The 27,595-nt window shown below is 46.2% G+C and overlaps 2 protein-coding genes and 1 pseudogene across 3 annotated transcripts in view; all 3 read left to right on the top strand.

Annotated features, from left to right (window-relative positions):
* LOC311146973 (kinetochore protein NDC80 homolog) overlaps positions 1–890 on the top strand; it is a 32,151-nt pseudogene extending 31,261 nt beyond the window's left edge. The window contains exon 16 of the transcript in view: positions 867–890. The product of the transcript in view is annotated as a kinetochore protein NDC80 homolog (transcript). The remainder of the gene's footprint in view (positions 1–866) is intronic.
* Positions 891–939: 49 nt separating this feature from the next.
* Positions 940–2,118, top strand: LOC311146971 (somatostatin receptor type 5; the record flags this gene model as incomplete). Its single annotated transcript, XM_084183582.1, has 2 exons — positions 940–1,346; positions 1,428–2,118. The coding sequence occupies 2 exons, from the start codon at positions 940–942 to the stop codon at positions 2,116–2,118; spliced, it is 1,098 nt and encodes a 365-aa protein (XP_084039708.1).
* Positions 2,119–11,769: 9,651 nt separating this feature from the next.
* Positions 11,770–26,887, top strand: LOC311146970 (GTP-binding protein REM 2-like; the record flags this gene model as incomplete). The annotated part of the gene is made up of 4 exons (XM_084183581.1): positions 11,770–12,079; positions 12,785–12,858; positions 22,305–22,482; positions 26,562–26,887. The coding sequence occupies 4 exons, from the start codon at positions 11,770–11,772 to the stop codon at positions 26,885–26,887; spliced, it is 888 nt and encodes a 295-aa protein (XP_084039707.1).
* Between the last annotated feature and the right edge of the window lie 708 nt (positions 26,888–27,595).

The raw sequence follows: 27,595 nt of genomic DNA, 5'->3' as shown, positions 1-27,595 counted from the left end.
AGTCTGTGTCAGTGCTGTTTCCCCTGAGAGCAGATGTGATGTCTTTTCAGTTTGTGTGACGACATGTGCTGGCCTGTGTTGAATGTAAGGTCGTGAGGTGTGCTCTCCAGAGAGAGAGAGAGAGAGAGAGAGAGAGAGAGAGAGAGAGAGAGAGAGAGAGAGAGAGAGAGAGAGAGAGAGAGAGAGAGAGAGAGAGAGAGAGAGAGAGAGAGAGAGAGAGAGAGAGAGAGAGAGAGAGAGAGAGAGAGAGAGAGAGAGAGAGAGAGAGAGAGAGAGAGAGAGAGAGAGAGAGAGAGAGAGAGAGAGAGAGAGAGAGAGAGAGAGAGAGAGAGAGAGAGAGAGAGAGAGAGAGAGAGAGAGAGAGAGAGAGAGAGAGAGAGAGAAGAGAGAGAGAGAGAGAGAGAGAGAGAGAGAGAGAGGAGAGAGAGAGAGAGAGAGAGAGAGAGAGAGGAGAGAGAGAGAGAGAGGAGAGAGAGAGAGAGAAGAGAGAGAGAGAGAGAGAGAGAGAGAGAGAGAGAGAGAGAGAGAGAGAGAGAGAGAGAGAACATTATGTCTGCTCTCAGGGGAAGCAGCACAGCACTGACACAGACTGTTCAGACAACCCATCAGCATTGTGTGTCTGAATGAGATGACTTGGCCTGCCAGGCTGGTTCTGAGTCATCACAGCTGCCATTCTAAGGGGAGGCCCAGTGAGTTCTGCAGCCAGGTGATTCACCAACCCAGCACCAGACAAACACAAACTATTAATAGATTAATAATAAAAGGGATACAATAACATAAATTATTAAAACATCTTATTCTTCCCTCTAATCGTTTTGTGTGCCTTTCTAATTATGTACATCCCTCTTTCCCTCCTCCTATCTCAGTCCATCCCCAACGGGAGCAGCTAGATCATACTTCAGTTCCTTCCATCCCTCATTCCATCCCTCTCCCACCATCATGCCGGCCATAGTGAACCTGCTCTTCAATACGGTGTCCACCAACACCACCATCTCCTTCTCCCTGGTGCTGCCTCTGGTCAGCGTCCTCTCTCTCCTGGTGGGGGTCGGAGGTCACCTACTCATGTGGCTGGTGCTGATGCGTAACCCTCGGCGACGCTCCAAACCTAGCTCCGTGTTGCTCCTCAACTTGAGCCTGGCTGACATGGGCGCCCTGCTCACCCTGCCCTGCGTCCTGCTCAGCGCCAGCTCCCAGGACTGGCAGCTAGGGGGCGGTATCTGTGTGCTGCTGGGCTTCATGACCTCCCTGACGGCCGGAGTGGATATATTTAGTCTGGCCGCCTTGTCGGTGCTCAGGTACCGCATAGTGGCCCCACCTGCTAGACCGCCCGCCAGCCCCACACAAGTGTGAGTACGGAATTAAACCATTCATCTGCACACAGTTAGGCCCACATCAGCTATGTAACCTCCTCTCTACCCCTCTCTCAGAGCCGGCATCGTGGCAGTGATCTGGTTAGTCTCTGTCACCATGGCCCTTCCCAAGGTCACATACATCCAATTTGACAGTGGCTGTACATGGTCTGTGGGGCGTGGCCAGTGGCTGGGTTTCCTGGTGCCAGCCTTCCTGGTCTACTACGTGGCTCCGCTCCTCTGCATCGCCCTCAACTGTGGCCTCATCATCACCCATCTCCACCGCTGCCGGGGCACACTGGCCGCAGACCGCCGCAACAAGAAGGCCACGGCGCTCCTGATTGGCTCCACGCTGGTCTTCGCCATCAGCTGGCTGCCCTACTACGCCCTGGAGTTTGTCAATGTCATGTCCCCCTACGTCAGCTTCGTTGCCTCGCCAATCAGTCAACATCCCTTCGGAGGTGGAGGGGGTCTCCCGTTGTCCTCCTCCTCCCTCAACTCGTCCCTGTCCCTGTCCCTGTCCCCATCCACAGATGGGGACGCGGAGGTGTCTCTCCTCTGGGAGGTGGCGTCCCTGTCGGCCATCTTGTTGGTGTGTTTGGCGCCCTGCTGGAACCCGCCCCTCTACTTCCTGTTGTCTCGCCCGGCGGTGCGTCAGCTCCGTGCCCTTCTGCCATCGCTGAGGAAATGCTTGGGAAGCCTGCGACCGCCTATCACTCCCGCGCCACCACCCCGTTTTCCTCACCTACGCCCTCTTCCTACTTTGTAACTACACACCACACCTTGCCACTCAGGCTGATCCACACACAATGCAATTACACAACAGATTGTGATTACATACGCTGAGTGTACAAAACATTAGGAACACCTACTCTTTCCATGACATAGACTGACCAGGTGAATCGAGGTGAAAGTTATGGTCCCTTATTGATGTCACTTGTTAAATCCACTTCAATCAGTGTAGATGGGGAAGGGGAGGAGACGGGTTAAAGAAGGATTTTTAAGCCTTGAGACAATTGAGACGTTGATTGTGTATGTGCCATTCAGAGGGTGAATGGGCAAGACAGAAGATTTAAGCGCCTATGAATGGGGTATGGTAGTAGGTACCAGGCGTACTGGTTTGAGTGTGTCAAGAACTACAACGTTGCTGTTTTTTTCACGCTCAACAGTTTCCCGTGTGCACCAAGAATTGTCCACCACCCAAAGGACATCTAGCCAACTTGAAACAACTGTGGGAAGCATTGGAGTCAACGTGAGCCAGCATCCTTGTGGAACGCTTTCGACACCTTGAAGAGTCCATGCCCCGATGAATTGAGGCTGTTCTGAGGGCAAAAGGGGGTAGGTGTTCCTAATGTTTTGTACACTCAGTGTACACGCTTACGCAGTTTAGGGCACAATTACTTTGCTTCTAACAGCCTATACCTTTTAGCCTACTGTTGGTGTGTGTGTGTGTTTGAGACACTTTAACCAGAAGAAGAGTTATAGCGTCATAAATGTGAAGGTGTGTCATAAAACCAGAGACTTAGAATCGTACAATCTTAGGTTTCCAATCATGTTGCAAGTGTCACTTAGCAACTCATACTCGTCACACAGATAGACTAGGTGGGGGACTAGCAGAGAGAGGGAGAGGATTAACAAAAGGAAGAGAGCAAAACCAAGACACAGATTCTGGGGGCTGATCAAGCGGTATGTGTGTGTGTGTGGAATAAAAATGACATTAATGAAGGCAAAAGTGGGTGAAATATTGTTAGCATTTCTCTCACAGAGAAAACAACAACATGTTTGATGGGTGAGACCCATTTATGCCATCAGTAATTCAACAACATGGTTAGTATTCTAAACATGCCTCCCAAACCAATAGGGGAGAGTGGGGTATGTTGAGCCATTTTTTACATTCAGCATCACTACGTCAAGGGAAATGAAGTATTCCTTCTAACAAAGATATCTACATATATTTCAGAACGTTGTCTATCCCTGGAAATAATCATGTAAACATAACAGTTTTGAAAACATAGTTTGCTCCAAAAAAGTGGTCTCTTGGCACAACTTACCCCGGGTATGGGGTATATTTAACATTTTTAACATTTAAGTCATTTAGCAGACGCTCTTATCCAGAGCGACTTACAAATTGAGCATAGGGACAGGGTAAGTTGATCCGCCTTGGGGTAAGTGGGTGATGGTGTCTTGTGACAGTGGGTGATGGAGCTGGTAGGTCAAAGTTAAATTCTTGTAATGGGGGTGTGGTATATTGTATATCTTAAATGTATGCCTACATTCAGATATAGATCTCTCTGTTCAATATCACTTACCCTTCCATTTCTTGACCAGTTGTCTGGGACAGGGATGATATTTCGATGTGCCAATTCGTAGGCATGTTCTCTGCATTTGAGGCTACTAAGCCCATAAAACTGGTCCGCAAAATTCTTGATACATTTAGCAATCTCAGACTCCATGTCATCAGATAAGACCTTGTGTGCCACTGCTACTATATCATAGCCTCTCTTTCGCACAGGTACATGTTTGTTTTCTTTGTACAGTACCTCTTCAGTATCATTCAGTCTATTTTGTCATCCCTCGCTGCTGCTCGATTGGACTTCTTTTTTTCTTCCCTTCTCTCACTTCCTTAGCTGCTCTCTCAAGAACCTCAAGGGGGGCTAGACCCCTGCTTGTTTTACATTTGTCTACATGGGGCATGATGATGTCTGCTCTGTAATAGTACAAATGCACTATCTTGAGTTCAGACACATTGCAAAACAATTCCATGCATATTATGCATAAAACGGACAAAATATCATCAGAATTTGTATGGGGTATGGTGGCCATTGTCTCAATTTACCCAAGGCAAACATTTTGACTATATTAGCCAACACAGCTACAAGGATGCACTTTCATGCTAGGTTTAGTACCTCATGTTGTAGCTTATAAAGACCCCAACTGATGTTTAAAACAATCTTAAAAACGATCCACTTTGGTTTAGATACAAGCACCATCAAACCTATAACACAATAAATTAATTTGACTTTTTGGGATCTAACTTGCTTACCACTTTTTCCATGTGCTTTCCTCTTTCACAGAATCATTTTGTGTACGGTTTCCTAGAAACAAGGGGTGGCTCAATTAACTCTTTGGCTCAACTTACCCCACTCTCCCCTAATACAAAACAATCCTGAACAATACTGAGATAAGTAGGTCCCCTGTAGCTCAGTTTCCCACCGGGGGCCAGAATGCAAAATGTATGCACTCAGTAACTGTAAGTCACTCTGGATAAGAGCATCTCCTAAATGACTAAAATATAAAAAAATAAGTGTACTTAGCATTGCTCCTTCATCTTGTCCGCCCCATGGGCTTATTATTGTCTTTGTTTTGTTGACGAAGCAGAGCTTGGGAGCGTTGCTCATCGTGCAGTACATAGCTGCTGTTCTAAAGCGTGTGCAATGATGTCAGAGTGAAAAAAACAGTGTTCATTTTTTGCAGTATCTTCTTTGTGGTTGTAATATTTCAAACAGCCGTGGCAGTTTCACCATTAAGGATGTCATCTTTAATTGCATGCTGTGCATAATCTTAAGGGGAAAATATTGTGTTTTAATTTACAGTATAAGAGTGAAGAGGTATGAATTCAGTGTATATGTGACTGTTCAATATGTAAACAAAAGGAAAAATAAATGTGCCTTTGAATGTATTATTGACAAAATAAATTATTCTAATTGTGTTTGAAATCTTACTTTCGAGACTGGCTGCACATAACACATATTTGTCATGTTTTATACATTGGAGTTCTCCCTAAACCAATCCAGGCCAGTAACCTTTTGGCCACTCCATTAGAACAGTGTTCTCTCTGGGGATTTGAACTACCAACCCACCGTAATAGTTCATTTCCCCTCTACTCTATCTCACTTCAGGGACCTACACTGCCCAATATATAGGCAAGACCTATCCAAGTACTGTATATATAATAAACTGAAATCCCTGTGGAGCTTTCATTGAACACAGAACAAAATGGTAGTGAAGTGAGCAGTGGATGAGGAAGATATACAGTATATTGCAGAGGAGGTTGGTGGCCCCTTAATTAGGGAGGACGGCCTAGTTGTAATGGCCGGAGCGGAATCAGTGGAACGGTATCAAGTACATTAAACACATGGTTTCCAGGTGTTCAATGCCACTCCCTTCGCTCCATTCCATACATTATTATGAGCCGTCCTCCCCTCAGCAGCCTCCTGTGGTATAGAGAATGAGGTTCGTGTTCAGGATGAAATAAGGACTCCCCTCCTCTGGTAGCTAGGCTCTGTGGGGGTTTATTACATCATATCCACTGGATTACTGCAGGAAATATAGACCCATAACCCCATTACTAAGCCCTATGACACACAGGCAACACACAGAGGACACACACACATAAGTGGTCCTCTGTAGCTCAGCTGGTAGAGCACGGCGCTTGTAACGCCAAGGTAGTGGGTTCGATCCCCGGGACCACCCATACACAAAAAAAAAATGTATGCACGCATGAATGTAAGTCGCTTTGGATAAAAGCGTCTGCTAAATGGCATATTATTATTATTATTATTATTATAAGCACATACACACACAAGCAAGCACGCGCATGCACACACAAACAGCATGTCATATAGGCTATTTGTTAGGCTTTCAGTCGGCATAGTAACCTTGATGAAAGACGTTCCTCGACTTATGAGCGCTGATAGAAAGTGTCTTGTTTTGGACAAAATAACTCATTAAATGTACAGGGACAAGAGGAGCAATCTCCACACTTGGGTCTGGTCTAATAATACAGCACAAAGGGCATCCCATGGATTTAAAGTGGCTTGGTTTGACAAACAGACTCTCCAAGGTAATTGGATTTGGACGTTAGGCAATTCATATTGAGAGACAGCAAAAGTCTGATTTAAAATTCATTGGGAAGGTTGGAATCACTTTAGCTTAAGGCTGATTAGATAGGCTAATCAGTTGTTTTGACTTTGTGTGTGTGTGTGTAGGTGTGCATCAGTGAGTTCGTGCGTGCGTGTGCTTGGCGTGCGTGTTTCAGTTGCACTGAAATTCAGTCTGAGAGAACGTTCAAATCCCAGTGTAATCTAACAGCGCAATGACATGGAACATTTACTTCCAAACAGGGACAGCTCCAGGCATGAGCGACATCAGCTCAGTTGGGGTCTTAACTTACTGTTGAGAGTTAGAATAGTAGAATACACAAGGTGCAAGTTCAGAATTTGGTTGTGTATCAGCAGTTTTTCTTATCAGCAGTGGCTGCATAAGCAGCCACTCAATTAGCCATGTCAGCTAACAATTTTTAGATTAGTAAATTAGTCTAGCCGGTTATCATGGACGAATACCGACCGGGCCCAGGGGCCCTGACCTCCAGGGGTCAAATGTTGATTTTGTTAGTCAAATAATACTCACAGTGGTTGTAGAGGGTGCAACAGGTCAGTACCTCAGGAGTAAATGTCAGCTGGCTTTTCATAGCCGAGCATTCAGAGGTCGAGACAGCAGGTGCGGTAGAGAGAGAGAGAGAGAGTCGAAACAGCAGGTCCGGGACAGGTCAGGGTTCCATAGCCGCAGGCAGAACAGTTGAAATTGGAGCAGCAGCACGACCAGGTGGACTGGGGACAGCCAGGAGTCATCAGGCCAGGTAGTCCTGAGGCATGGTCCTAGGGCTCAGGTCCTCCGGGAGGAGAGGGAGAGAGAGAACTAGATGGAGCATACTTAAATTCACACAGGACACCAGATAAGACAGGAGAATTACACCAGATATAACAGACTAACCCTAGTCTCCTCCACCGCATGAGCCCGAGGGGGTGCAAAACCAGACAGGAAGATTACATCAGTTACTCAACCCACTCAAGTGACACACCCCTCCTACGGAGGGCATGGAAAAGCACTAGTAAGCCAGTGACTCAGGCTCCATAATAGGGTCAGAGGCAGAGAATCCCAGTAGAGAGAGGGGAGCCGGCCAGGCAGAGACAGCAAGGGCGGTTCGCCGCTCCAGTGCCTTGATGTTCACCTTCGCACCCCTGGGTCAGACTACACTCAATCATAGGACCTACTGAAGAGATGAGTCGTCAGTAAAGACTTAAAGGTTCAGACCAAGTCTGCGTCTCTCACATGGTGTCACGTTCGTCTAATGACGGGTCAGACCAAGGCGCAGCGTGATATACGTACATGTTTATTTACACTGAATAAACACACGATAAAACAAATGAAACGTGAAGTCCTAAGGTTGTACATACAACAAACCTTACCCGGAACAAGATCCCACCACTAGACAGTGCCAATAGGCTGCCTAAGTATTGTCCCCAATCAGAGACAACGAGCGACAGCTGCCTCTGATTGGGAACCACACCGGCCAACATAGAAATACACATTCTAGATAATAAACATAGAAAACGCACAACAAAGAATATACACACCCTGACTCAACATTTAAGCGTCCCCTGAGTCAGGGCGTGACAGTACCCCCCCCCCCCCCCTCCCAACATAAACATAACAGGGTAGGGGCCGGGTGGGCATTCCGCCTCGGAGGCGGATCCGGCTCGGGGCGTGATGACCTCTCACTCTTCGCCTCCCAGTTGCGCCCCTGGTCTGGTCTGGACCTCGGCGCGTTGCTTCCCCTCTCCTTCCTCCCACGATACGCCAGGCCACGTCTGGACCCTGGTGTGGGAGACCCCGAACCTGGAGAGGGGCTGACGTCATGGTCTGGACTGGAGCCGCTGACCGGAGCTGGACTAGGCACCGGTGGAGCGGACTGCTCTGGCTCCGGAGTGGAGCCGCTGACCGGAGCTGGATCAGGCACCGGTGGAGAGGACTGCTCTGGCTCCGGAGTGGAGCCGCTGACCGGAGCTGGGCTGGACCCCAGTGGAGCGGACTGCTCTGGCTCCGGAGTGGCGCAGCTGACCGGAGCTGGATCAGTCACCGGTGGAGTGGACTGCTCTGGCTCTGGAGTGGAGCAGCTGACCGGAGCTGGATCAGGCACCGGTGGAGCGGACTGCTCTGGCTCCGGAGTGGAACAGCTGACCGGCACTGGATCAGGCACCGGTGGAGCGGACTGCTCTGGCTCCGGAGTGGAGCCGCTGACCGGAGCTGGACTAGACCCCAGTGGAGCGGACTGCTCTGGCTCCGGAGTGGCGCAGCTGACCGGAGCTGGATCAGTCACCGGTGGAGTGGACTGCTCTGGCTCCGGAGTGGAGCAGCTGACCGGAGCTGGATCAGGCACCGGTGGAGCGGACTGCTCTGGCTCCGGAGTGGAACAGCTGACCGGCACTGGATCAGGCACCGGTGGAGCGGACTGCTCTGGCTCCGGAGTGGAGCAGCTGACCGGTGCCGGACCAGGCACCGGTGGAACGGGCACGGGCTGGAAACATGCTGTACACTATTGATAATCCTAGCAGCCCATTAATATGGAGCAGGCAGCATTTTGTCAGGCTGAGCTTGCCGTTAATGAGTGCAGTTATCTCAGTGATTTGTCTGCACTGTGATTCTCTCACACACACGGCTCTCGCTCTGATGTTTTGATGAGACTTAATTAAAGTCTGCAGATTAAAGCTCATCTCCACTGGCCCATTGAGGAGTGCTAGCTCGTCTCCCAGTCCGCATTCCGTCCTCATTCAGTCCGCATCAGTCTTCCTCTAACCAGTACATGTTGCCTCGCTACCACTGCTGCTGAGGCTGGGGCCCAGACAGACAGAGAGATAGACAGACACAGGAAATTGCTTTATCAGCCACGCGAGTATCTAACAATCAACCACAAGGAGTGACTGGGGCTCTTGTTAATTATCCCTTTTGTGTAGTGAGTGTGTTGGAGGTGGTTCAGTGAAACGTTGTTCATGTGATAAGTAACTTCACCTTGCCTGAGACCTGCAGACCTGTGTTATCTCTCAGAGAAAATGCCTGCAGGCTTTAGATTAGTGGGCTAACACAGTCTTAAGGTGTATAGACGCCCCGGTCTAATAACCAGCCGGATACAGGATCACCACAGATACAGGGTGAGTCATGGGAGTACAAACCACTATAAGGTTATAAGGTCATATAACCTTATAGCCTAAGCCCCCGAATGACACAGTCATAAATAATATGATCATAAATTGATGCAGCTTCTAACATCCAATGGATGAGGACCAATAGGTTCATATGAGTTCACAGTCACCATATCAGAGCAATTCACTAAATTTAGATGTTGCTTGGAGCATGAAAATGCTACTCAATTTCCATCACAAACATTCTCCAGAAAATTGTACTTTGCTTCCCTCCAGCGGCCCGAACAATCAACGGAGGCAGAACGCCTCCCGGTTCCATTAAATGAAATGCGCCATTTAAAGCCAACCGTTTTGAATAGATGGTCAGGTCAGCAATTTGTTAGAACTTGTATAGGCCTATGTCAACTCCGAAAGGCGTGGAAGATTTTTTGGGAGAGCGGTCAGGTAATGCAGGCAGTGACAGCCAAGACAATACATATTCTCAGTCAAGGACGCGGCCCTGATGCATACTTATTCTAGTAAAATAGAGAAAGAGGAGAGAGAGAGAGAGAGCGAGAGAGAGAGATAGAGGGGGAGAGAGAGAGAGAGAGAGAGAGAGAGAGAGAGAGAGAGAGATGCACTGTGAAACTCAGGTATACAATTCAGAGAGAGAGAGAGAGAGAGAGATGCACTGTGAAACTCAGGTATACACTGGAGCGCATTCTTGGACGTGGGACAAGAGGAGGGGATGAGGAGGGGGCGTGCTAAAGGTTTTTTTTCGGTGCACGAGAAAAGCCGCTTAGTCATAACACTCCCAGGAGCAGGTGTAGGGCAGGCCACCTAGACACATGCGTTGCATTCTTCTTCAATTAAAATCTACACATCGAGACCAAGGGACTTCTGGAGGACTTAATTGCGCCGAAAAATGGTTTCGCAATGTTAATTGATATTAGATGCGCTTCTTTTGTTCACCCGCATCTATACTTCCCGTTGTGACTGTCTAGAGAAGCACTAGTGAGCTGCGATCGCAAATGACTTGACATAGATAGTGATGGTCGCAGTTAAACACTTTCTTTGTGAAAAATAGAGGAATAATTGAACACGATGACAGACCAGGTAAGGTGACAGACATTTTTTCAGCATCACCTCGCTGTTTATGTGTGACCAAACGTTTTCTTTGAGTTCGGTAGGCTATATTGAATTATTACACACCGGTGCGCTGTAGGCTACACATCCTCTTTAGTGGAAAGACTGTCACTTTGTTGATGTTCACAACTCACACTATCCCCCTCGTCTGTCATCTTCAAAAGGTGCGGACACTCAGTTGTGAAATGTACAGTATGTAGGCCAACATCAATGAGTATTTGTTTCTCTCTTTTAGAATAAATTAACCTAATTAATGTTATCATTAGTATGTTGTTGCAGTATAATTACTCTAAACGTGGAATTCCAACACTGCAATTAAAATGTGAACACCAGTGGGTGAAATAATAGTGGGCCTAATTATTGCACCATAGGGGCAACACCATAGTAGCCTAGAGGCAAGAGTAGGCTAATTGATGTTCTACAGTGGTAATATTAATAACAGAAGCAAACAGAAATTTAGCAACAAAGCATTGCCTTTACACGTCTGTACTGTAATATTTGTTATTGCCTCATGTGCTCTATGTTTTACTGTTTACCCTAGTTATCACCTGTCAGTCAGTCAGGGTGAGATTAGCTGATGACATGCTCCCCTCTCCCTTGTCACAGAATCTTCTCTGTGTCTTTCTTTATCCCTCCCCTGAGTCTCCTTGTCCATGATTAATTCATTAGACCCTTTCAATTAGTCTAATTGGTTCTGTGCCTGAGTCCAGCAGTACACTCTATCCCTGTGTGTCACTGAGTGGAGTGGAGCTTCTAGCTCAACCACAGGCACACCTGCTCCTGGCTCTCTGTTGGCTGGTTGCTGGCTCACAGGGTGAGTGCTCCACCTAGACTAATTGCTGTATTAATATTGATGGCGGCCATCTGACTGACCTGGTGCTGTCCACACACTGAACGCTCCCAGTAATGCTTTTGTTTAAGGCAGACTGTTGGCTGTGTTATCCTAAGCAGCCCTTAGTGTTGTTGAAATCAGAGAGCAGTGAAGTCTCTATACTGTGCGTGCTTACTGTACGTGTGTGTGACATGAAGGGATGGGAGGGAGGAGGGGTCATGGACATTAATGTTTTGACCTATTTTCTGCTAATGCAGCCCAGAGTCCCATCAGTCACTGTACTATGCTGTACAGCAGAGTTTCCCAAACGTGTCTCCATAGTAGTAGGCCTACTGTATCAACTATTTTTGTCACATGTAACACTTCCTCTCCTGTATTAACATGCTCTCAGCTTCATTCTCATAAGGGCCATGTCCATTGGGGTGTGTACTCACTACCTTTCCTGTCTTTTACTCACTACCATTCTTGTCTCTCTCAGTACAGTATGTTTCTCACCACCGCTCCCCCTCTGAGAAGAGGAAGCACACCTCTACCAATCAAGCACCAGCTGAGGCGGGAGGAGGCTGTATCAGAGGACCATGATTGGATACCAGGGATTGACGAACCGGCCACGCTACCAATCAGTGACACCCTTTGCCAGGATGAATCATTTAGTCAAGCGTCGGAGGGGTATCATGGGAGTGCTATAAGGATCGTACTACTTGGGCAGAATGGGGTTGGAAAATCAGCGCTGTCTCTGGCCCTGGCTGGAATGTCAGACAGCTCACTGTCTGTGGACTCTGAAACAGCCTGTGGTAAAGTTATTCTGTGTGTGTGTGTGTATGTATGTGTCGTGCGTGCTTGTGCGTGCTTGTGCGTTGGAGTGTGTGTGTGCAGTGTGCACATGGTATCTACTTTATGTCAATTGCCTGATGTCAGCTGCCACAAAAGATCAACAGCATTCTGAGTCGTGATGTTGAAAGTTACTTTTCCCATTTTCTGAGTGCACTCTCAAGGCTGAGAGATGACAAGACAAATCACCATTCGTCAGCACTGTGTGTCATTATGCTGTCTTGAAGGTCAGGGTAATAATAACACCAGTCTTGGGACAAATACTCAATCAATCAATGCTCCAGCAAAGTGATGGGCACACTGCTCTGTAGGAGGTGCTGCCAGAGACATGTCATGAAGAGGCAATCCACACAGGATTTAGATCCTAGGCCGCATGGAGAGTCAAGGTGTTTTCTTGTATTTAGCTCTTTCTGTAACCTCAATGTTTTATCTGGGGCACCCTACTGTAATCTACAATAACCGTGTCCCAGATCTGTGACAACTCCTCAGGCTGTCATTGTGTAATACCAGGTATGGGCCCAGGTTAACTGGACCAGTCCAAATGGGCTGAATGACTCCCAGTACTGTATACCCACTTCAATGCGTTTTTTGAGCTTGTGTTCCTATGTGTTTGAGTGTCACTATGTTGATGTACTGTATGTGTTTGTGACAAGCACGTTTGTTTCCAGGAGAAGGCTACAACCGCACAGTGTCAGTTGACGATGAGGAGAGTTCAGTCATCATTTATGACAACTGGAAACAGGTGAGCTATTTATGGCACTCTCTACACTGACATTCTATTAATGTGTATGTGTTATACCACCTCTCTCTAAAAGTAGTTTTTTGAGTTCTTTCAAATGTCAGGAAGAGTGTGCGTGTGGGTGCGTGCGTGCGTAGGGTTGCAGAATTCTGGGAACTTTAAATAAAATCCTTGGGCTTGCAGAAATCCTGGTTGGAGGACACTGGACATCCTACTTATTCCCTCCTTATTCTGGAAATCCTCCTACCGGGATTCCGGGAAACCAGAGAATGTTTTGAAAGTTCCCAGAATTTTGCAACCCTGAGTGTATGTAGCCACCCTGAGGCAGTGGCAGACCGTTTTTTTTCTTAGCCCTTTTTTATTTAAAATGTTCACTTTTGCTTTCATTCATGTGATTTGCTGCAGATATTTGTAGGGCGATCATGCCGATTCTTCTATTCATTACCTATTACAAATAGCCTGAATGCGTACAGTCATCTCACTTAAGGCACAATTTGAAAGTGATTTTGAATGTGCTTTGAATTAGATGTTTTGTCGTATTCAGTGAATTATAATGAGGGTAGTGGAGCACAGCTGCTCTAAGGCTCATCTGTGTTATGTGGTGTGTCTGTCACTGAGGATTTCATTATGACAAAGTGCACACAGTAATAGTATAATATGAACCATGTAAAAGCCTTCTGTGATGATGGTACGGTCAGTGCAGTGCTGTGTATACAGCGACGGGACCTAGGGCTCGATTCAATCCGTATCTTGGAAGTTCAGCGCTATAGCGCGATTGGAATTGAAAGGTAATTTCCGATTGAGTCGTCATATGCAGCGTTTACCATGAATGCAGTCTCTGCGAACGCGGGAACATTGCCTTTACATTTTAATTGCGCTATAGCACTGAACTTCTGCGATGTGGATTGAATCGAGTTCCTAGTCTGTCTCTATACCAGATGTCCAGAGCCCTATACTACGTACCTGGTTTGAGGAGTTAGCGAAGTAACTTTAGTCAACTCTGAGTTCAACTCGGGATAACAGGTACCACCTTTTAGCCAGGTACATTTCTCAGGGCTAACTCCATTTATCCTGAATGAAGTGTCTGAGCCGTGAGTTGAGGACCAATGAAATCAGATTCCCTCCCGCTCACAAAGATTGCGTCAACATCCCCTTCATTTGAGGAAGACAAGTGATTCAATATTTTATTAATCAAATGTTATTTGTTATTTTTTAATAGTATTGTTGAAATACCTATCACATTACACATTTAGTAATGACAGAATGCATTTGAAACTTCACGCAGAGTAAAACTTTAGTGTGACTTAATAAATTATTGTATCGATGGGAAAAAAGCGACGAGCAATATCTATGAATACGGATGAAGCCTGAGCTGGAATGTGAAACTAACTGAAGCTGGCTAGCTTTACAAAAACCCTCAGAAGATCTAGCTTGCATTGTAGGATAGCCCTCAGGAGTCCACCTTGATTTACTAAGTCTGAATTATTTAAACCTAGCTCAGGGGAACTCCATTTAAAGGCATTTCGCAATATCTTTCACTTCTTTATATCTGTCTGGTCTCCCTTTCTCCAGTACCTCTCTCTCTCTCTTTCTCCTCGCTACATCTCTTCCCGAGTTGACCTCTTTCCTACAGCTGTGTCGTCATCTCAAAATCCATCTCCCTCTCACTCTCTTTTGTGTGCTCCCTTTCATACTCAGAACTGACCCTTTTTTGTTGAAGTTAAGTCTCTCTGAAAGTCAATTACATTTGTTATTCTCTGCGTGTTAATGCAAGCGCTGGTATTAAGCCATGGCAACATAAGCAGGCCAGCGGGATTTGGAGCTGCTCCAGCCCAGCAGCAGACCAGCTCCCTCTCCCCCCAACACACACACACACACACACACGCATAGACACATATGCACGCACACACACACGCGCTGTCACACACACCCTCCTTTCACTGCTTAGGCTTATGCCACGACAAGCTTCCCATCAAATGAAATGACCCTTGACACTGACAGGAGCAGCAGAGCTCCTCCTCTGAGGACTTTGACTAGCTCCAGAGTCCTGAGCTAGTCCCCTATTCCATGAGTGCCCCACCCTCCCCAGGTTACCATGGTGACCAGTGGACTGAACAAATCCCCCACATGGATCAAATCATGTAGAAGCATTGGGCTGCAAAGCTTCTGGCTCCCCGGGGAAAACATTGGTTTTATTCTAGCTTCGTGTACAGTATTTCATCATAACCCAGCTAATCATAGTTGGGTATTTTATCGGATACAAAAAAAATAAATAACTACTGTATATGGTGATTTATTGTGGTTCCTTGATTCACACCTGCTGTTACTCAAGTTGCACTTTCCTCAATGTCAAAGCAACCGAGTCACACACTGTTGGCAGCTCTCACAGTCATCCAGCTATATCATCACAGAAGATTTCACAGAGTACACACACACAGCGCTCAGAGCGTCTACACACACAGCGGCTCTCCGAGCATGTCTTCAGCTAGCCATGGGACTTGGAGTGCTCTTGACGTCAGGGAGAAGAATTGCTTAAATAAGTCATCCAGCTTCCTAAAATAGCCAGTGCATGCTTGGCCGTGACCTGACAGGCCAAGGATTTCCTCTGTACATGTTACATTTAATGTACCATTGGTCGTTCTCTGTGTACATCATTCACACAGCCAATCAGCCACCATCTTTCACGGTGAATGGGAGGGGCCAAGGTGTTTTGATGGCTGTGGGTTGGCTCTCTAGTACTTCCTCTCTCTAATGACAGGCTATTCATCTGTATTCACCACCAGGCTTTCTCCATGCTGAAGGTCTGAGCCAGCTGTGAGTGAATGGATCTCAGTGTGGAGCCATTCATTACTACACCAGTAAGCCTCTCAAAATACACTGTATGTCTGCTGGAGGTGTCCATAATCATTTGATAACTGTTAAGTGTAATATTTATGCTAGAAAACCTTGGATGGACTCTGTGGTCAGTTGAAGTAGGCCAGTACATACACTACATGACCAAAAGTATGTGAACACCTGCTTGTCGAACATCTCATTCCAAAATTATGGGTATGAATATGGGGTTGGTCCCCCATATGCTATAACAGCCTCCACTCTTCTGGAAAGATTTTCCACTAGATGTTGGAACATTGCTGCGGGGACTTGCTTCCATTCAGCCCCAAGAGCATTAATGAGGTCGGGCACTGATGTTGGGTGATTAGGCCTGGCTCGCAGTCGGCGTTCCAATTCATCCCAAAGGTGTTCGATGGGTTGAGGTCAGGGCTCTGTGCAGGCCAGTCAACTTCTTCCAAACCGATCTCAACAAACCATTTCTGTATGGACCTTGCTTTGTGCACTAGGGCATAGTCATGCTGAAACAGGAATGGGCCTTCCCCAAACTGTTGCCACAAAGTTTGAAGAACAGAATCGTCTAGAATGTCATTGTATGCTGTAGCGTTAAGATTTCACTTCACTGGAACTAAGGGGCCTAGCCCGAACCATTACAAACAGCCCCAGGCCATTATTCCTCCTCCACCAAACCTTACAGTTGGCACTATGCATTGGGGCAGGTAGCGTTCTCCTGGTATCTGCCAAACCCAGATTCGTCCGTCGGACTGCCAGATGGTGAAGTGTGATTCATCACTCAAGAGAACGCGTTTCCACTGCTCCAGAGTCCAATGGCGGTGAGCTTTACACCACTCCAGCCGACGCTTGCCATTGCACATGGTGATCTTAGGCTTGTGTGCAGCTGCTCGGCCATGGAAACTGATTTCATGAAGCTCCTGACAAACAGTTCTTGTGCTGAAGTTGCTTCCAGAGGCAGTTTGGAACTCTGTAGTGAGTGTTGCAACCGAGGACAGAACATTCTTACACGGTTCAGCACTCGGCGGTCCCGTTCTGTGAGCTTGTGTGGCCTACCACTTCGCGGCTGAGCTGTTGTTGCTCCTAGACGTTTCCACTTCACAATAACAGCACTTACAGTTGACCGGGGCAGCTCTAGCAGGGCAGAAATTTGACGAACTAACTTGTTGGAAAGGTGGCATCCTATGACGGTGCCACGTTGAAAGTCATTGAGCTCTTCAGTAAGGCCATTCTACTGCCAATGTTTGTCTATGGAGATTGCATGGCTGTGTGCTCGATTTTATACACCTGTCAGCAACAGGTGTGGCTGAATAGCCGAATCCACTCATTTGAAGGGGTGTCCACATACTTTTGTATATATAGTGTGTTAGCCATTTTGTACGGAGACAAGGATGTGTGTGATTCTGTGGTGTGTGGTTTTTAGAGTGTGTGATGTTGTGTTTATCTGTGGAGGGTCAAGTCTTGTGGTGTGTAAAATCATATTTTCTAGTAAGGATTTAGGGATGTGTTTTGTGTCTGTATAGAGAGGTCAGTGTGCAGTGGTGTGTACAGGTATTTGTGAAGAGATATTTGTCTTTACAGTGATGTGTGTATTTGTTAGGCTGCACTGTTGCGTATTTATGTAGACAGGTCATTCTGTTGTTCTGTATGTGTGTAGCCTGGTTGTTGTGACAGGCTGTTGTCGTGCATTTGTGTAGACTGGTCATTCTGCATTGTTTTTGTTTGTGTAGAGAAGTCAGTCTATATCGTTGTGTATGTGTGAAGGGAGGTGGGAGTTCTGCAGTGTAGCGAGGTCAGTTTGTAGACTTGTATATTTGTGTATGTAGAGCAGTCTTATGTATGTCTGTACAGAGCGGTCAGTATCTATTGTTGTGTGTCTATGCTGCATGTGTGTACAGCCGGAGCTGACCTCTAATGCTTGTCCAGAGGGGTGTGGCGCCTCAATGCAGCCCCAAGATACCAACCCAGCACTCAGCTACACTAAAGAGCTACATCCAATTATCCGATTTTGACTCCTCAACCAGAGGAAGGTCTGGGCCTATATCTCTCTATCTCCTCTCCTCTCTCTCTCCTGCTCCATTCATCTTTCTCTTTACCTATTTTATTCTGTCACTTTATTATCTTGTGGTGCTGGACGATCTGGACCCTGGACTGATTTTTTAAATCTTCTTTAAAGAACGACTGAACTTCCTAATTCGGCCTTCTTTCGAAGCTTGGTCATTAAGAAATGCTAGCGGCCATGACTGAAGCCAGAGAGGAAGAGGAGAGGGTTTACTCCGCCCAAAATCACGTTAAGCAGATCATTAATTATTAAGCAAGTGAGGAGTTTTTGTATTCGAATTTAGTCAAGATAAAAATGAATTGCTATTTTGATACATGAGGCTTATTTGATCTAATAGAAGTTTCGTAATGCTTAGGTTGTTACAAGTGTACTGACATAAGTGTGATGCACGTGACATCCCGGCAACCTTGAGAAGAAACACTTTATATCAGAGTTGTCCCTGTTGAAATTCAAAACTGTCTCCATATTCATGAGGCTAGCATAGCATCTCACTCTCCATTGAATACAGGCGGTTGACGTCAACCCCCCTCATCGAATATTCAAAAGATATTCAAATAACGAGATGTATCCACCAATCCAAAGAGAGGAATAGGCGGGAGCTTGAAAAGCATCTAGTCATTATATCCAGTTTCTCTGCTGAAGCCAAATGAGTTGTCTTGGGGGTGTGGTTTGATGTGGGTGTTTCTTGAGTGTGTCTTTCAATCACAACAAACAAGGACAGTAGTGAGTACAGCGAGGTAAGCTATCTTTGATATGGAGAGAACAACGTTTTGAAGTTGAGGACTTCTCCCCTCCTTACTGACTCGCCATCTCAAGATGGTCAGCTACATTTGACATTTTAGTCATTTAGCAGACGCTCTTATCCAGAGCGACTTACAGGAGCAATTAGGGATAAGTGCCTTGCTCAAGGGCACATCGACAGATTTTTCACCAAGTAGGCTCGGGGATTAGAACCAGAGACCTTTCGGTTACTGGCACAACGCTCTTAACCACTAAGCTACCTGCCGCCCCAGGTACAGGAGCAATTAGGATTAAGTGCCTTGCTCAAGGGCATATCGGCAGTATTTTGAGGTAGTCGGCTCGGGGATTCGAACCTTTGGTTACTGGCCCAACACTCTTAACCCCTAGGCTACCTGCCGCCCTAATTCAGTTCTATGTGTAGGCTAAAGCCTGCGCTGACCTTGTGTTTAGCCAAGCTGACAGCAGCTAGTCTAGCTGATATTTCTCTGTCAAATCTGTTATGGCAAGATAGCAAGAGCCAGTCTGGACTGTGTTTCATAAGACACTCATTCTACAACACCTTATTAAGGTAGCTTGCAACTTAGTTTCATCACACCATGAGACAGAAGAGGCGACCAAAGAGGGAGCACGCCCCCATCCTCATCGACGGGGCCGCAGTGGATAGGGTCAAAAGCTTCAAGTTCCTTGGCGTGCACATCACTGAGGACCTGAAATTGGTCTTGCCACACCGACATTGTGGTGAAGAAGGTGCAACAGCGCCTCTACAACATCAGGCGACTAAAGAAAATCGGCATGGCCCATAAGACCCTCACAAACGTCTGCAGATGCACCATTGAGAGCATTCTGTCGGGCTGCATCACCGCCTGGTATGGCAACTGCTCCACGCTCAACCGCATGGCTCTCCAGAGGGTGGTGCAGACAGCCCAACACCTCACTAGGGCCACGCTGCCTTCTCTGCAGGACATCTACAGCACCCGGTGTCAAAGAAAGGCCAAGAAGATCATCAAGGACCTCCGTTAACCCAAGCCATGGACTGTTCACTCGGCTACCGTCAGACAGACGGAGACAGTACATATGCATCAAAGCCAACAGTGAGAGACTAAGAGACAGCTTCTATTACCAGGCCATCAGACTGTTGAACAGACATCTCTAGCCATCTGCCAGGTAATGCACACTCACTCACACAAAACACACACACAAGCTATCACACACACACACACCTCATACTCACGAACACACGCACATACACACACATACACACACACACACACACTCACAGCCAACGCTGCTGTCCCATGTTATAGAGACATTGAAGCACTGGTCACTTCCCGTTTCACACTGTGTATTTAAGTACTGCATCCCCGACCATAGCTTATTCAAATATTTATACTACTGGACATTGTATTTTTGTTACACTGTTTATACACACCGCATATTTATTTATATACTGGATTCTTGACATAGCTCACTCTAATATAACTACTGCTGTACATATCATTCTTAGTTTATCTTGTGTAAATTTCCCTGGTGTACATATGTATAGATTGCATTTTGATAGTGCTATTTGGATTTGTTAATTGGATTCGTCCTGCCATTCTTGATTTCTTGCCTTTTTTAGCTTTGTATTTTTCTTTACATTTTAATTGTTTGATATTTGACTGCATTGTTAGCAGCTAGTAACATAAGCATTTCACTGCACCACTATAACACCTGCTAAACTGTGTACGGGACCAATACATTGATTTGTGAAGATGTGTTACCGTGGAAACGGTATCAACTGCCAGTTGAATGCCCGGTCTTGAGTCAGCGCAGCTGTCCTACAACACAATATGCTATAACTGGCTAGTTTTGTCTCGAGACTGACTTTATGACCAAAATCTTATCCTATATACATTTTGTAGTACATTTTACACTATAATAAATGTTTCTGACTCATATAGATGCCACATAGACCATTTTCAAATGGAGAAGTTGGTTTTTAGGGACAGTTTCTCTTTAATCCCAGTCCCTGTTTGTGTTCCATGTGTGTGTTTTAGATGTTATGAGGTGGGATTTCTGAACTGATTTCCATGTTCAGGCTGTAAGCTGCTTTACTTTGAGCTCTGATAACTCATCTTGTTTTTGTAAAGAAGTGGCTTTAGGGCAAATAGATGTAATAGTACTAGTGAGTTCATAGTTTAACACAGGACACAGAAGGAGAAGACAGACAATGACACTGTCTTGGAGACATTATTATAAAGGGATTACATTGTATTTTCTGTAGGAATCTTTATCAGAGTGGCTAAACACACAAGTGAACTGTATGTCTGGAATGTTCTGGATATCAGCCTCAGCTTCCTTTTGAAATAATACTTTTAACTTCACAAAATATTTGCTCTAGTAAATATCACGTAGATTCAGTCTTTCTGTATTGCATTTACGCGTCATACTGAATGACATTCCTGGTATAAATGTCAGGTTGCAGTTGTGTTGCTGTTTACGGCTTTTACTCTGGAGTTTAAAAATGTATGGTGAATATATGGTGACATACGCTAAGTGACAAGTTAACTGACTCTCACAAGCTCGCCTAATGTTTATGGGTGTGTGCATGTGAGAGGGTAGTACACGTGTGAGCTGTGTGTGTGTGTGTGTATGTATACTCGCACGTGTGTTTGTGTGTGTGAGGGGAAGGCTGTATACCCTGACAGATGGCCAGAGCGGCAGCAGTGAAACAGAACAGAGAGGAGCTGACTGACTAAAGGAGGACAAACACAGTGTTGAGTTAGCAAGCATCCCTCTGATGAAAAGCCCTTCACAGTTACCCCGGAGAGCTCTCCGTCATGACGCCGCCAATCGATCTCCAACGTGGCCGTGTTTCTCTCCGCTGCTTACAAAGATTAGTGTCTGTCTCTCCCTCCACAAAGCCCGGTAGTCCCACTCCCCCCTCTGCTCCCCTCTCCTCCCCCTCCTCGTCCCCCGCGCCCAGCCCAGAAGGTGACAGGTGGCCAGGCTCACTTCCATGCCGCTAGCTCCCCTCTCCTCCAGAGGGAGATGGAGTGGGTTCCGGAGACCATGAATTTCCTGCTGTGGAGCTGCAATCCTCTTTGGCTTGTGGGAGCTGTGAATTCTTCAGGCGGAGACTCTCTCCAGAGGGCTGAAATTCACCTTCAGAGTGCTATATTAGAATGGTTTTGTGGATGTAGGGCACACAGACAGAAACAGACACAGTCAGACACAGGAGAGGAGGAGGAAGGCAGCTCTTCTCCTGTGTGTCTGAGTGAGTGAATCTGAGAGGCCTGTCCTCCAGAGCCAAAGCTTAATATACAGGCCACGACTAGAGGGAGGGAGACATTAATTGAAGCCCAGTGAAACAGTGCTTCAGTGGGAAGAGGCCACTGCTAAAAGGGTCAGAAGTCACAAACAGAAGAGTGATGTTCACAAGGGCACAATGTGTTGTTGGATTTGGGACAAAGCCCCTGTCAGTCCACTCAGCAGAGTACGTAAATACAAAAATGCACACAAAGAAATATACAAATTAAAAGTAGGTTATTAAGAACAAGTCGTCGCTGTCTGATGAAAACCTCTTAGCTCTTTTTGTTTATGTATTGAAAGCAGTAACTCTCCTCAATGTACTCTGAACATTTCATGGCTCTAAGACCAAGAAAATGTATTCAAAGTAGCTTTGGAAGTTTTGAAAATGTGTGTTCGTTAATGGTAAAATATTCCTGAAAAGTTTCTGTTTTGGAGATAAGAGGTTTTCATCCGACAGCGACAAAGTGTGTATCATTGTCATTAATGACTCTCTGTGTGTGTTTTGGTGTTGTAGGACCTGTCCACGCTGCAGTGTGAGGTGGTTGTGCTGGTGTTCTCTGTGACAGACAGGAGAAGTTTCCACCGTACCGCCCAGCTCCGCCTCATCCTCAGGGAGTCACTGCCCCACACTCCCATCATCCTCGTGGGCAACAAGAGTGACCTTGTCCGCTCTCGGGAGATCAGCACAGAGGGTAGGGACACACACACCCACTCCATTATCACTTGAGCGCCCAGAGCGGTTTATAATGTACCTCCTATCAATCAATCTACTGGTCTCTCCTTTCCACCTTGTGCCACCATTCTCAGGTGATCACCTACAGTACAGTGCATAGAGCTTTTTATTTATTTAACCTTTATTTAACCAGGGAAGCCAGTTGAGAACAAGTTCTCATTTACAACTGCGACCTGGCCAAGATAAAGCATAGCAGTGCGGAAAAAACAACAACAACACAGAGTTACACATGGAATAAACAAAACGTACAGTCAATAACACAATAGAAAATCTATATTCAGTGAGTGCAAATGTAGTAAGTTATGGAGGTAAGGCAATAAATAGGCCATAGTGCAAAATAATTACAATTATAATTTAACACTGGAGTGATAGATGTGCAGAAGATGATGTGCAAATAGAGATACTGGGGTGCAAATGAGCAAAATAAATAACAATGTAAATAACAATATGGAGATGAGGTAGTTGGGTGGGCTAATTACAGATGGGCTGTGTACAGGTGCAGTGATCGGTACGCTGCTCTGACAACTGATGCTTAAAGTTAGTGAGGGAGATAAGTGTCTCCAGCTTCAGAGATTTTTGCAGTTCGTTCCAGTCATTTGCAGCAGAGAACTGTAAGGAATGGCGACCAAAGGAGGTGTTGGCTTTGGGGATGACCAGTGAGATATACCTGCTGGAACGCATACTACGGGTGGGTGTTGCTGTGGTGACTAATGAGCTAAGATAAGGTGGGGATTTGCCTAGAAGGGATTTATAGATGACCTGGAGCCAGTGGGTTTGGCGACAAATATGTAGTGAGGGCAAGCCAACAAGAGCGTACAAGTCACAATGGTGGGTAGTATATGGGGCTTTGGTGACAAAACGGATGGCACTGTGATAGACTACATCCAATTTGCTGAGTAGAGTGTTGGAAGCTATTTTGTAAATGACATCGCCGAAGTCAAGGATCGGTAGGATAGTCAGTTTTACGAGGGCATGTTTAGCAGCATGAGTGAAGGAGGCTTTGTTGCGAAATAGGAAGCTGATTCTAGATTTAACTTTGGATTGGAGATGCTTAATGTGAGTCTAGAAGGAGAGTTTACAGTCTAACCAGACACCTAGGTATTTGTAGTTGTCCACATATTCTAAGTCAGAGCCGCCGAGAGTAGTGATTCTAGTCGGGCAGGCGGGTGCAAGCAGTGTTCGATTGAAGAGCATGCATTTAGTTTTACTAGCGTTTAAGAGCAGTTGGCCACGGAAGGAGTGTTGTATGGCATTGAAGCTCGTTTGGAGGTTTGTTAACACAGTGTCCAATGAAGGGCCAGATGTATACAAAATGTTTTTGTCTGCGTAGAGGTGGATCTGAGAGTCACCAGCAGCAAGATAATACAGTATTGCATGAAAATGGATGAAATACATACTTACAGATGCAATACATAACTCCTTTTCCTATGAACCCCCACCCTTTCCTAACCATTGTCATTTTAACACCGGCAGTGCCTCTAAACATTCAGCACAGCATGGCTCCCTCCCTTTCCTATGAATGTTGGTCTCTGCTTTCTACCGTTTTCCTGCTTCTCTCTGTCATCATGGCCCGCCTAATCTGTGCCTCTATTATGCAATTTGTCGCCTATAACTGTATTTCCATCTGAGAGCCAGAGACCGTTTATCTGTGATCACCAAAAATCAATTCCTGGCTGCTGTGAGGAGCAATATGGGAAGTGAAATGTTTTCCATTGCAATCTCCTTATCGGAGAAAAAATGGACCCATGTTATTGTTACCGGATGAACCCATAAGCACCAGTTTGGCTCAGTGATTTACTGCGACATGGCTTCCAGTGGATTGAAAAGCACACATTCTCTAGGGCCGGGGAAATAGGTTGGCTACGTTCAGTTTCTGTGGACCGTTGTTCCATTCTGACATGATGCACAAAGTTGATTCTGGAACCACATGAATCTATTCTTGTGGAAATGTTTTTGTCTATGTTTATGTCTCTGTATCCTCATCCGTAATTACCATGCAAAACCCATAGTCACATAGCCTACAGTAAGCAACAGAAAATAGGCCACAACCCCTAGTTGTTGTTTTCCTTGTATTATTATTGAATCATACCTGTTCACAATTAAAGCAGTGACCTCGACCTACTTGTATACGTGTTTATGGACACGTAGCTCTCCCTCCTATCTCATCCCCCGCTGGGTTACTTCAGCTGTATGCCTCGCCTCCTGTTCTGTGTTGTTTTTGGAGACTTCCCCCACTTTATTTGGATGATCTCTCTAGCGCAGAGGGCTGGCGTCACTATCTTAATGTGTGTGTGTGTGTGTGTGTGTGTGTGTGTGTGTGTGTGTGTGTGTGTGTGTGTGTGTGTGTGTGTGTGTGTGTGTGTGTGTGTGTGTGTGTGTGTGTGTGTGTGTGTGTGTGTGTGTGTGTGTGTGTGTGTGTGTGTGTGTGTGTGTGCTTTTCACGTGTACCTCTACCAGCACGCAATCACACACTCACACTTAAAGATACCAGCCGGCAACCACACTCTCACACCTCTCCCGACTCTCTCAGTGTGGTGTGGGTGACACTGCTTGTGCCATGTGTGGAAAGCTGTGATAAGGGGATTGAACAGAGAGGAGAGAGTAGAAATGCCTGGGATGTCCATGCTACAGGGACTGGTGTAGGAGAATGTGAATAAAAGTGATTGAGTGGGGACGGTTGTGTGAGTGTGTGTGTGTGAGTCCTATTGTTTTGGGTGAAATCTTTTTTGTTTAGTATAGGTTGTCCAGCCCACCAGAAGAGAGTGGAAAGGTGTGTCTGTGTGTGTGTGTGTGTGTGTGTTGTGCATGAGCTCATGCTCAGTCATGGGTTCAGCATGCAGTCAGCGAGATGAATAGAGAGAGAGAGTAAAGGAGAGAGGAGGGTTATTCTTAGGATACTGCTCCTTACCCCCGTGCTCAGCATATTCCCCCTCTGAGAGAACTGCAGTAATGATGTGGTCATCGATATAGAAATGCTACATCTGTCTTACCTCTGCATTCTGACAGGCCTTTGGTATCCATCTATCTATGGTATTCTGAGCCCTGACTCCCTGACCGATATTTGAGCCTGAGTAAGGAAGTGAACTTGCCTGGCTGGTGGACAACTCATCATTCATATTGTGCTTGGTGCTTGTGGTTGAGATTGGTTTAGGTCATAAAATGTATTTATGGAATTACGGTGACATTTATTTCTCTCTCCCCTCTCCTTCTCTCACAGTATACAGTATGTTATTCATTCATTTGCTGTGAGGGTGAAGCTTTCCCATCTTTAATAACACAATGCTGTTGATTGATATCTGCTTGAGCGGCTCTTTGCATGTTGTCGCTGTCTGATGAAAACCTCATCTCCAAAACATTAACTTTTCAGGAAATGTAATAAAATGACCATATTTTCCCATTAGCAAACAATTATGAAACAATTGTTTAAATACATGTTCTTGGTCCTAAAGTCAAATTGAGTTACAAGGTTTTCATCAGACAGCTACGATGTGCTGTTTACTCTGCATTCTCTCCCTCTCTTCTTCTTTGTCCCTGCACTCAATCTCTTTCTCTCTCTCCTCCCCTCCTTCCCTCCTCTCCCTCTCCTCCCCTCCCCTCCCCTCCTCTCTCCCTCTTTGTCCCTGCACCTTTCTCCCTCCCCTCTGTCTCACCTTATCTTGTCTCATCCCTGCTCTCTGAATCTGCTGTTGGAGTGCTGTGAGGGACACAGAGGCCCTGCTTAGTCATAGAGAACAGTGGCCAACCCTCACATCTCCACGTCACCCAGAGCCACAGCCAGAGCCAGCCACTGCCACCACTACACTATGATCTCATGTTGCGCTGATCTCATTGTGGCTCATCCCTGCCTCAGCTCAGCTCCATTCAATTCAATGTTATTTTCATTTCACTCTTATCAGGTTAAGACTCCATTCAATCAGTTGTTATATGTAGTAGATATTATGATAAGCCCTGCTGATCTGATCAGATTTTTTCCTTTCCACTAAACATGGCATTTCTATTCTCTACATCCCCACCCCTCTCTATCGCTCCCTGTTCCAGAGGCCCACTCCAGTGCCATGATGTATGACTGCCAGTATCTGGAGCTGTCTGCTTCCCTGGACCACGGTACCACTGAACTGCTGGAGGGAGCGGTGAGGGCTGCCAGGGGCGACTGCGTCGGGCCGGGCTGGACGGAGGGGGACCCTGGGGCAGGGCGCAGGGAGAGCCTGACCAGCAAGGCCAAGCGCTTCCTGGCTGGCCTGGTGCCGCGCTACTACGGCCGAGGAGACCGGGACAGGGGTCAGTACAGAGAGATGAGCAGACACAAGGGCAGCAAGATCCTCCGACAGAAATCACGCTCCTGCCATGACCTCAGTGCAATGTGACACACCAGACGGACTGAGAGAGGGGCGGGTGGGGGGGTGAAAAGGGGAGGGGAAATAATAAAGGAGATGAGTTATGGAGGGAAAAAACAGGACGGGGGATGGTGAGAAGTGTAGAGATGGAGAGAGAGGGAGGGGGAGGGGCCGACATGGTTAGAAATGAGGCTGTACCTGAGGGAGAGCTAGTGAGAGAGAGAGGTGAAGTCATTAGAATAGCAGGATGAGATGAATACTAGTCAACTCATTATGCAATTTAGAGAAACAAAAACAGTGACATTGGAGAAAGAATCAAGTAAAAAAAAAGGTGATTGGGAAATGATTGTGCAAGATGGAAAATAATTAGTGTCAAATGAACACACACAAGAGGCACGCACTGTCTGATTATGTAGAGACTGATAGAGATCTAATGTAGACCTAGGGCTCTATTCAATCTGTATCGCTGAAGCGTTTCAGATTGCGCGCTAGAAAATGTATTGGTAATTTCCGATTGAGCCGACATATGCAGCGTTTACCGTGAATACAGTCTCCGCTAACGCGGGAACATTGCCTTTAAATTTCAATCGCTGTAATGTAGAATTTCTGCAATACAGATTGAATAGAGCCCTTTATATAGTCCTTGTTTAAAAGCATGCTGTTGCACTGTGAATATAGTTGCAATGATAGGACTTGCCCCATAGGCTCATGTAATAATAATAACAACGTCTTGTATTC

Source organism: Coregonus lavaretus (genome assembly GCF_964263955.1).
Source record: "Coregonus lavaretus genome assembly, chromosome: 19".
In the NCBI taxonomy this organism is placed as follows: Eukaryota; Metazoa; Chordata; class Actinopteri; order Salmoniformes; family Salmonidae; genus Coregonus; species Coregonus lavaretus.
The sequence above is the reverse complement of the archived record's forward strand: the minus strand, read 5'-3'. Positions and strand labels throughout refer to the sequence as shown.